The 11,255-nt window shown below is 36.6% G+C and overlaps 1 protein-coding gene across 1 annotated transcript in view; it reads left to right on the top strand.

Annotated features, from left to right (window-relative positions):
• The window catches only part of LOC106534318 (glutamate receptor ionotropic, NMDA 2B), a gene marked incomplete at its 3' end in the record, with an annotated part of 46,406 nt that extends 35,611 nt beyond the window's left edge, over positions 1-10,795 (top strand). The window contains 2 exon segments of the mRNA XM_014030916.1: positions 2,029-2,143; positions 10,587-10,795. Coding sequence (XP_013886370.1) covers positions 2,029-2,143; positions 10,587-10,795 — 324 coding nt within the window.
• Between the last annotated feature and the right edge of the window lie 460 nt (positions 10,796-11,255).

Here is an 11,255-nt window from a genome sequence, read left to right as displayed (position 1 = left end):
AGATAGATAGATAGATAGATAGATAGATAGATAGATAGATAGATAGATAGATAGATAGATAGACAGAGTATATATTATGTGAATGGTTTTGAGGCAGTGTTGCCATAGAAACAGTCTTTGGGAAAGTGGGAGGAGTTAAGAGATTCTGTGTGAAAGAGATGATTTTACCTGACATAAACACAGCCGTGCCTGTTTAACTGTTACAAGAACACATGAGGTGATGTGGATGCTGATTGTTGTTTAGCTGAAAGATGGTGAAATTATTTTACTCAGCTGGCAGAAGAAAATACTATTTTCTCTTTAATGCATCCAAAAAGATGCATAAATTTATATTACATTGCCGATACGCTGTTTTTTTCCTGTAAACAATATATTTGCTGAGCTGAATGCACATTCAGAACCTGTAAAAACTGACTTTCAGCTTTACTATGCAGATAACCCTTGAAAAATGTAAAATTGTACACGTTTATTACGCAGATGAGAAGGAAATGTGGTATTTTCACATTTTTCTGATAGATGAGTAAGACTAGTAGCTTCAAAAACCTATAATTTATTTATTACATTGAAAGATATACTGTAAAATGGGCAACATTTTTTTCTTGTAATGTGCTTGTCTGTCTGATGGCAAAATATCCCATGAACCACTAAACAAATTTTAATGAAACTTACAGAAAAAATTATTTATTGGATGTGTCTCTACAGCTCATTATCTTCTAGAGGTAACCGATTTCAAGATGGCTGCCACAGCCAACTGATGCTAAAACATATAAATGGCAATAACCCAGTCAAATTTATAGATATCGACCTACTATCTAATGTGATAGAAACTAGAACTGATCCCCAACACATTGTGAGCACTAACAAACTGCACAAGATCTTATATCAGGTATGACCCACGCACATACTCAGTAAGTACCTGGTAAGTAACCAGTAAGTACCATGTTCTTAAATACCCTGTGTATCCCAGGTACAGTATGCATTGCCTAGTTAAAAAGACAAATGTAAATCAGGTATCTGTGATCTGACATTCCATCAGATAAAAGTTTATTTAATTTAACATTATTAAGAGTAATTTGCTCTATTTTAATAAAGAGATTGCAAATTTTCCATTTAACATATTTGCCAAACTGCATTTTCCCCAGTCCTGTTTTAAAACCATCATCTGCTCATCTTTTTAATCAGAGCAGGACAGGTGTATAGTAACCAAGTACATTTACAAAGGATTTGTTTTTTTTACCAAGAATTTTTTATCGTTACTTTTACTTTTATTTCATTACATTTAAAAGATAAAATGATACTTTTATTTCTTTACTTTAAAATTTAGCACTTAGTTACTTTCTTCAAATTTAAATATGTCTGAGCTCATCATATATAGAGTTGTTTATGCACTCTAAAAATGAATGTTGAATTTACTTAAACAAGTTTTGTCAACTGGTTCCACTAAATGGTAAATAGTAAATGGTAAATGGACTGTACTCGTATAGCGCCTTTCTATCCAACAGGAAACTCAAAGCACTTCACATTACAATCTGTCCTCATTTACCCATGCACACAGCACTCTATTAGATCTCTTACAAAGCTAACATGTACAATCATCTATGGAGAGTAATCAGTGCCAATCACATTCATACACTAAACTGACTTGAGTAAATGTATAGCAATTTACATTGTTCCTTTTGCTCAGTTTACTCATCTCTGTGAAGTGGAAGCAGTTTAGTTAAGTAAATTCAACACTTAATATCTTAGKGTGTGTGTAAAAGTACTTTTACTTTCCGATCATTACTTTTACTCTTAAGTCATTTTCTGTTAAGCTATTTTTACTTTTACTTTTTTTTTTCAAGCAATATACCTCTGCTTTTTAAATTGTGCGTAATGACTAATGTGCTAATTATTGCTCTGTTTGTGGGAAATCTTACTCATTTGAGGAAAAAATCCACATCATGTAAATTCATAATAAAAAGCTAAGCCTTTTATTGTAAAAAGAGAAGAATAAGTTGTCAAATCATCTCTTACTGTTTCCGTCTGCAGGTACCTGATGAATGTGACYTTTGAGGGACGTAATCTGTCGTTCAGCGAGGATGGCTACCAGATGCACCCCAAACTCGTTATTATTCTGCTCAACAAAGACAGACAATGGGACAGGGTAAGACACAAAGATGTGTGTTTGATTGCGTCTGAATATTCTGTGATGTCGAAGCTCATCGTTCTTCAATGTTAACGGTTAAAAAGAGGTTGAAGTGTCAGAATATGAGCAGATGTCAGAATCTGCTGTTTCACTGAGTGACTCCATTTACTGTAGATCTCTTATCATCTGATTTTCACTTGTTAAGCATTTTAAACTTTAAGCTTTTTAAATGCTTCTCAGATTAGATATAATCAACTCAATCAAGGTGCCTTTGAGTGATATCATTTAGCAAAATCTCCAGAGTTTTGCTTCACAAAGACTCCCTTCTTWAAGGCTGGTTTTAATTTAAAATCATCCAAACAGTTTTAAGATCTCTGCCATTTATAAAGTCCCCCTTCACTTAACTTTTATACCACTGGAAATACCAGCTGATTTTTTAAACTGTAGCTATTGTAAAAAAGATCAAGATCAAAACAACATTGGACAGATTGCTGCAGAGACAGTATCAAAAATGTTGTTTTATGTTTAATCCAACATTATTTAAGGAAACCTTTCATATGAAAATGATGTGATAGCTCAAAAAGAATCACAATAATGTAAGTAAGTAAGTAAGGAAGTAATTTTTTATTTATAAAGCACTTTTCTTAGAAATAACTTCACAAAGTGKTGTACAATACAAAAATACACAATACAACAATGCAATAAAAATATCATGGAGCCATCCAGTATTTCCAACCCAAAAAGGTGTATCAGCAGCAACACTGAGCCAAGGAAAAAGAAAAAAAAAAAAAAAGAAAAAAGACAACAGTAAAAATAAAATACCAACCCATTTACATTTTCATATTACATTTACAGAAAAATGTAAATCAAACTTGGTCCAAGGCAAAAGAAAACTCAGCTACCACAACAGGCACTGGGTTCAACAACTTTAAGTTAACCAAAACATCTAGCTAAAAGCTTGTTTAAAATAGAAGGTTTTTACACCCTTTTTGAATAATTCGACATCATTGATAGAACGTAACTCAAAGGGAAGGGCATTCCAGAGGGTAGGGGCTGCAAACGAAAAAGCCCGGTCGCCACTGGTCCTGTAGCGTGGTCGTGGAACGGCTAATAGATTTTGATCCTGAGAGCACAAGCAGCGGACTGGATCGTATGTGGAGAGCATGTCCCTAACATAGGCAGGTGCCTGGCCTCTTAAGGCTCTAAATGTAAGAACCAGGATTTTAAACCAAATCCTAAAATAAACAAGTAGCCTATGAAGTTCTGAAAGGATTGGAGAGATGTGACTAGATTTAGAAGTTTGAGATAAAAGTCTAGCTGCAGAATTCTGAACAAGTTGGAGACGATGTAGCTGTTTTTGGTTCAAGCACATAAACAGGCTGTTACAGAAATCCAGGCGGGTAGAAACGAAAGCATGTATGACCATTTCCAGATCTGAGGCAGACATCGTAGACCGAAGTCTAGAAATATTACACAGCTGGAAAAAACATGTAGACACTAAATTTTTAACATGTTTTTCCAGAGGCAGGTCCGAGTCAAATATAACACCCAGATTACGAAGACTCTGATGGACAGCTGAACACAGAGAGCCCAAGCGCTCCTTAACTTTAGGGATCTTTTTTTCAGGGGCCAGAAATGAACAAAATATTACAATTATTGTACAATATTTGCACTGTGTGTGTGTGTGTGTGTGTGTGTGTGTGTGTGTGTGTGTGTGTGTGTGTGTGTGTGTGCGCAAAATTTAAGCAATTTGCTTTCTTCAATGTTTTCTTTTTAGTAGACATAGAACAGTAACTTTTCTGCTAAATGTCTCTTCTAAAAGGGATTCAGGACTTTTTTTGTTGGTATTTGCAGAGTCTAGTTCAGACGTTTTTGATTGGTAATTTTAGCATAATGCACTTTTACAGGTACCTAACAAATAACAGATGCTTTTGGGCCACAGGGGACCCCTTCACAGTCTTTATAAACCTTTTTTGTTTTGCCTCAGTGGTAATGAGGTCATTTATAGTCCTTATTACTACGTTTATCTGTTTGTAGTTGGATTTTTTTTAGTTTCTGTTTCAGAACTTATTAGGGTCTCTCAAGGGACATAAAGGAATGTGATTGGTCCATGCATAAATGCATGTTTATTGGCCGAGCACACTGAATGCTCTTACAGCACCCAAACTATTAAAACCGTTTTAATTTTACTAAAGTAACATATAATTCACCTTTGCTAAAATGAAATAATTTGGGGGTGGACTGTGATACGGAAGCTCAGCGTAGTTTACTTGCCACCTGAAAATATTTTTCCTCAAAGGTATTTTGAATCTGAAAAGGGCTGCACTGAGACGCAGTATTTTGAGCTCAGCAGACAATTTCAGTTTCACCATTTGTTTGCTGCAGAGAGCCTGCAGGAGTCACGGGCGGGGGTGGGGTGGGGAGGTCCCTGATCCCTCCCTGATGAGGAAGCTCAGTTTAGAGACACAGCCCAGATTAAGAGCTAGTCCCAAAAGGCGGTTCTAATCCCAACCGGTCATTTTTGCTCCCCTGCCTGGCTGCCTCAGGATTTCTCAAACATGCATGAATGAGTCAAAGTAAGACTTTGGGCATGTTTTTGATGAGAGGATAACATCATAACATGATATAAAGCTCAAAAAGGTGATTTTACATGATATAGGCCCTTTAACGATTTACAGCTGGCTTGAATGAGCTGCCTTGATTGAGCGTGGCTTGGTGTTAGAGCAACAGATTACACCTGTTGACAAGTTGAAGGCTTGTTCAAGCTCAGCTTACAGCTCAGATCCTGAGTTTAGAAATCTGACTTCTGTGAAATGAGCTCCTGGAAACCTCTAGGCTTAAACTGGACCAAATTTAGCCTAAAAATGTAAATTGTGTGAATGTCCACATTTAGATATGCATTTCACCATGATGGTTTATTAGATACTTTGTAGTTAATTAACTGATTTTCGGGAGCACACTTATTTTATTGATTGTATTCATTTACTTTAAACTGTAAAAAAACAAGTCTCTGTTCAGCGTAACATGTGCCTTGCTCCATCAGTGTAAACATAATGTTTAACATTTCAGGAATTAGAACTGATTTAGGGGTACTTCCTTGTTTACATGTTGACTTCATATCCAGGGTGTGACCAGTTCTATGAATATTGTAAGAACACATGATTCGTGGCCATTTTGTTTTTAGGTCTCCAGAGTCACAGACAGGCTCACAGTGAAATGGTGACTTAGATCTGAAAATAAATATTTAACTGAGAACTTAATCAGTTTTCTGCTCACAATTCGGGCTTCCAATTTAACTATTGTTCACAGGTTAAAACAATATTTTTTAAGCTATAATCTCACAAGGCTCAAACAAAATAACTAGCTTAGTGCCTGCTGGAATAACCATTTCTAAATTCACAAAATAGTTTTACAATTTCTAAACTCACAAATATGAGAGTGAATTTTTTATAAAAGTTTCTTAAAATAGTGACATTTCTGCAAATAATTGTTCACCGCCTGGCCCTTTAATAACACTGTTCTGTGTCTGAGCCCTCTGATTGGCTCAGGCAAAGGCACCGCTCCCACAAAGCCTTTCTAAGCTGGTTTACAACTGACTTCAGCTACTACTTATTTCATATTTCACTGACCAGTTGGGATGCTTTCATAGACTAATTATGGCCAGGGCTCCACCAGTTGATCATCACACATTTTCTGGTTGCTCTAATCAGATTTCAAAGGTCACCGCCCCGGCTATCACATTCAGAAATTCCTGATTGGCTCATGATCTTTCAACACAAACCTCCGAACCAGTCCTGTCTGTTCCATATTAATCCTGTTATGTAAACACTGAGCCTCAGTCACACACCGGATGTTTCAGTCTCCAGGGTTTGGGCCTTCTTGCTCACCGTAGTAATTCTGCTTAAAGTTTGCATAATCTCCCTGTGCCTGCGTGGGTTATTCCCTTAGACTCCATTTTCCTCCTACACAGACATGCAGGTTAGGTTTAATTGTGGACTTCAGAATTTCTGTAGGTGTGAATATGTATGCAAATAATTGCCTGTCTCCTCAAGTCAACCCAGTGATTGACTGGCAGTCTGTCCAGAGAGCCGCCCGCCTATTGAGCTATTATCAGAGCGGCTCCTGCTCCCACAGAAACATACAAGCACGCATAAATGCAGGAACAAAGGACTAAACTGAGACTAGAAATCCTTTGTGCCTGAGTTTAGAACAAGCTGTGTGAGAGGTTTTTAATCTGTAGAAGGCTAAACATTCATCTATAAGAGAGGTAATATTATTAGCTGGTAATAATATGTAACTATAGATGATTTGCACATTATGTCATCTGCAATCAACCAGACGTCCTCCACTTTCCTCGTCACCTCCTGCTGAGTTGTTTACGCTGCCATTTCAGATACTGTTCAAATCTGCAGAGTGGGTCACGCTACGTTGTGCGAAGAGCTTCTCTAAGTGTAATACAATGAAATCAGATTCTTTCCAAGAACTAAACAGCGATGCCAGGCGTCATTTTGATGCCAAAATCTTGTTTGAATAAGGACCTTTTATTCAGTTTCCATTGCTGAACAAAAACCTGCTCTGTATCACAAAGTTGCCAGTCTTAAGTTACTTCAGTAAATTTTTTAATCTAGACGTTTTACACAAGTACAAAGAAAATTGATGCAAATAAGGACAGAAGAAGTTCTAAAAATATGTTATTAACTGTATTCCTGCTGTTGTGATGTAAATATTTATTCACTGCCTGTAGCTCAACGATAGGATTAGTAAACTTTAGACTAAGACCAGTAAATTACATATGAATAAACATTTCTATCAAACTTTACATGTATACATCATTTTCATAAAATAATTGCAGAAGTCTTTTGAATGGGAAAATGTAAAAAACACCTTCACCTTCAGTTGATCAAATCATTTGATTCGACCCCTTTAAGATAACGGATTATCAGAGGTCTTACCCTGTTCATAGTGACCCACTGTCCTCCATGTTGTTTTCTGGCTTCAACACACCTGACTGAAAGGAATGAGTGATTGACAGGCTTCTGATAAACTTGGTGACATTCTAAGCAGGTAATTTAACCATTTGAATCAGGTGTGCCAAAGCAAGTGTTCATCAAAGGCTGTGTCCAAATTCAGGGGCTGAGTCCTTTGAAGGACCTGACCTACCCAGTCTAGGTGGGCCGGGACCAGTGTTGTATAAAGTACCACATATACCACATACTCGAGTAAAAGTACAAGTATGTTACCAAAAAATTACTTTGGTAAAAGTTAAAGTCTCCTTTAGGAATATTACTTGAGTAAAGGTCTTAAAGTATCTGATATTTTTTGTACTTAAGTATTAAAAGTAAAAATATTGATTTAAAATTAGCAGTTAGATTTTCTGTAATAACATTTATTAGATGTGACCTCCCAAAAAATAATACAGAAATTACTATATTGTATTAAAATAATTAATTTATGTTGACACAAAAATAGTTTGAAATTAGCAAAATATCAATATCACTAATAGGTATTATAAAATAAAATTAGCTTAGAGGCAATATTTGAAGAACTAAGGGCACGTTTATTTCATCATACCAGCTCATTTAATTTCTGACAAGAATAATATTTAGAAGCATGTCTATTCAAATGATAAAAGCATTAAAAACACAACCGCTTTAAACTTTACATTTTTATACCAGCAGGTTTTTGTTGATTTTGTGAGATTTTTTTTTGTAACTGCATTTATTTCTCTTGCTTTGACCGTGATGACAAGTAAAATAGAATTCTCTGGTTAAGGTGGGCTGAGAAGGATCCATCAGACCCAACCCTCGAATCAGAGAAAAAGGAGAACGCATTTGTGGGCTGCAACTGGAGGAGTTTTCGAGTTTATTCAGCCTTTGGTGCAGCGCAGTGGTGTAGGCGGCTAACACATTCATCCTTCGAGGGATGCTGCCCCTGAATTTGGACACAGCCTAAAACTTGCAGGATAGTGTGGATCACGAGGAACAGGGTTAAAGGCCCTGTGAAATGCCCATCCTTCAAATTCAAAAAGTCTAAGAAAACATCTTTATATTGAAAAATATTGGCATAATGCACGATTTTTACCCATTTTGTCACATAACTGGCTTATTTCCTTTTGAACTTGGTTCAGCCAAAATGAAACAGGAAGTGACATCCAAGGGGAACTCTTTAATAAAATAAACTCCCTGGTCTTTCTTTATTAAAACAATATTATTTAAACTTTAACTATTCTTCATCTTTCTTTGATAGCGACTCAAAAATTTTTATAGAAAAAACATCAGATTCTTCTCTACAGCCTGTGTTGTTAGCTGTTGTCACAATGCTCTGTTCACATGCAGACATTCCCCTTCCTTCCCCCTAACTTCCTGTTATTTCACATGCAAATATCTCAACAACTGTTCATCTTAGCAGCGTGAAATTTATTTTGCAATGTTATCTTTCCAAAAAAGCATTCATATTTATTATAAAGAATTGAGGTCACAGTTACTTTAAAGACCTCTGGTCTACGTCAGTATAGTGTGACTTAAGCTGATTTTGTTATGCTTAGGTTCAAATCAAACGTGATWACCAAGATATCATATTGTTAGCCTCATGACATATAAACCCAAGTCATTTGTGACCAAATATGTCTTAGGCAATTATGCTATGAGGCTAATGATATGTTAAATCTTTTAGTCAAGTTTTTTCTGTTTCAAGAAAAACTTTAAACATTTAGTTAGGCAATCATTTTACGAAGGTGTTGTAATAAATCTTGTATTTTTATATATATTTAACATTTGAAAATGTGTTGTGTATTTAAAACTAATAAATCCAAAGGGTGGACAAATAGGAAAAACTAAGTATGGAGCATTAATCCTGAGTCATACTCTGGATCTAGAACCTCAGACGAACCTGTCTCATCTCCACCACCTGCACACTCACAAGCGCTGCTCCTCCACCTCTCCTGTACCTGTGTCCTGCCGTCTCCTTCTGCTCTTTCCTCTCAGTATTCCCCTTTCCTCTGCCTTCCTGTCCTCTGATCAGAGAACAAGGTGAGCCGCTCCTCTCCAGCCTCCCCACTCTCTCTCTCTCTCCTTTCTTCCTATCTGAGGCCTGCACCACCGTTTCTCCCCCTCCACATTAACCTCCCGCTTTCTCGTCCATGTTTAATCTGAATTCAAGCTGAACAACTCTTCTTGCTTTCTAATGACTCCCAGCTCCTTCATCTATACCCTCCCACTTTCTGAACTTTTGAAGTAAAGACTTCGGTAACATCAAGTCACCCCCCCCCACCCCCGAGCTGATTTGAATTGTTTATTCTTGTGTTGAGACTTTTTCTCTCTCACTCAATTTGTGTCTCGTTAAAAAAAAAGGGCTACATTGTGCTCCGGGGATACACAGCTTCAGCTTATCCATTCAAGGCCAGGCTGCCAAGTTTGTGCTCCCCGGAGCTCAGTGTGTTTGAACACATTTACATATTTAATGAGTGTGCAAACTGGACTTTACATCCTCCAAAATCACAGCTCTCTGTCCAGTCGAGTGTCTCATTGTAGTGTGAATCTGTCACTTCAAACCATATTTTTCCCTTGATGAAAGTGACCAAAAAATATCCAGGTGAGGTTGAAACTGGGGGGGTGGAGGTGGGGGGCACTGACCAATTGGTGATGCTTGTTCAGCTGAGTAGAGGGTCTTCAAGACATCCAGCTGTAGCCTCTTCAGAAGAAGAACCAGCTTTTTGCATTTCAGTGTGCAGACTTTCAGTTTTTTTATTGTTCTCTTTTGGTTCCTCTTTTCGTGTTTATTTATTTTATTATTTTTTATCTCCTCATTCCCTTTTCTGTGCCTGTTTGCCTTCTCGTTTTTTTTCTTTTCTTTTTTTTCTCTCTCTCTCCTGGTGATCTAAATTCTGCTCTACCCTCTGTATCAGCCCCGTCCTTCAGGATAACCTTGTTCTCATTCTCTACTTTGGGTTCCAGTCCTCTCCAGTTCTCTCTTTTTCATTTCTTTTTCACATATTGGTTGATTTTGTCCTTCCTTAAAGTTTCTATGAAAAAAGAAGATAAATCCTAAAATCCTCATTACGTCAATTAAATTAAGTTGACAGATAGCGTAGCTGCAGCTAAATGCAGATAACTAAACATAATGAGGCTTTAAGATCTCAGTGGGATGAGAATATTTTTCCTATAAGATGCAAAAAAATTATTTATGTTTGATGAAACATCTCAAAACTGTTGCAGTAACTGAGCAGCAGTTCTTTTCTCTAATGGACTGTAGTGTGAAATATAATCTGCTTTCATTTTTCACTCTGATTTCTTCCAGGTGATGCTTTGTTTTTCCTCACATTATAGTGCTCTCAGGCTCAGTCACTGAAATATCTAAATAAAGATGATTATTCTTAGTAAATTCTGTAAAACTGATAGAAATGCAGAGAAGATTAAGTCAATCATTATTAATTTGAAGGTGATCTATCTTTTGTTTTGTGCAGGTGGGTAAGTGGGAGAATGGTTCCTTGTCCATGAAATACCATGTGTGGCCTCGCTATGAGCTGTATGGGGGAGCAGCTAGCAAAGAAGATGACCACCTGTCCATCGTGACATTGGAGGAGGCGCCGTTCGTCATTGTGGAGGATGTGGATCCGCTCAGCGGGACCTGCATGAGGAACACTGTACCCTGCCGCAAACAGATCAAATCAGTGTGAGCCTCAAATCTGGGATTAAGCAAATCATTTCTACAAAACAAGTCCAGATGAAATTATTGATTAACAAAACATGACAACAAAAAATTTCAGCTCGCTGTATGATGAGTCGGAAATAAAAAAAAAATAGTAGCAGCATGGTGCAAAAAAAATATAAAACAATGAAGAAAAAAAATCAATAAAGTGAAAATGCTCCATGTCATAAAAACACAGTAAGCTTTTCATAGTTTTTAGTTTTAATCTTTGCATGTGATTTTATTAAATTACTTACATATACTGTATAATGAAACCTAAAACTACTGAAAATCTATATTTATTTATTGTATTTTAGCTAATATTTAAATTAAATTAGTGCGTATTTAATCAGCATTTAGTGGATCGAACTCTGGCTCAAACATGTAAGGCTGGACGGACAAGTCTTCTGTTGTTGACACCTTTCAATTCAGTTGTAAATAAAAC

Source organism: Austrofundulus limnaeus, unplaced genomic scaffold, assembly GCF_001266775.1.
Source record: "Austrofundulus limnaeus strain Quisiro unplaced genomic scaffold, Austrofundulus_limnaeus-1.0 Scaffold1141, whole genome shotgun sequence".
Classification (NCBI taxonomy): Eukaryota; Metazoa; Chordata; class Actinopteri; order Cyprinodontiformes; family Rivulidae; genus Austrofundulus; species Austrofundulus limnaeus.
Note: the sequence above shows the minus strand (reverse complement) of the source record. Positions and strands in the feature narration are given on the sequence as shown.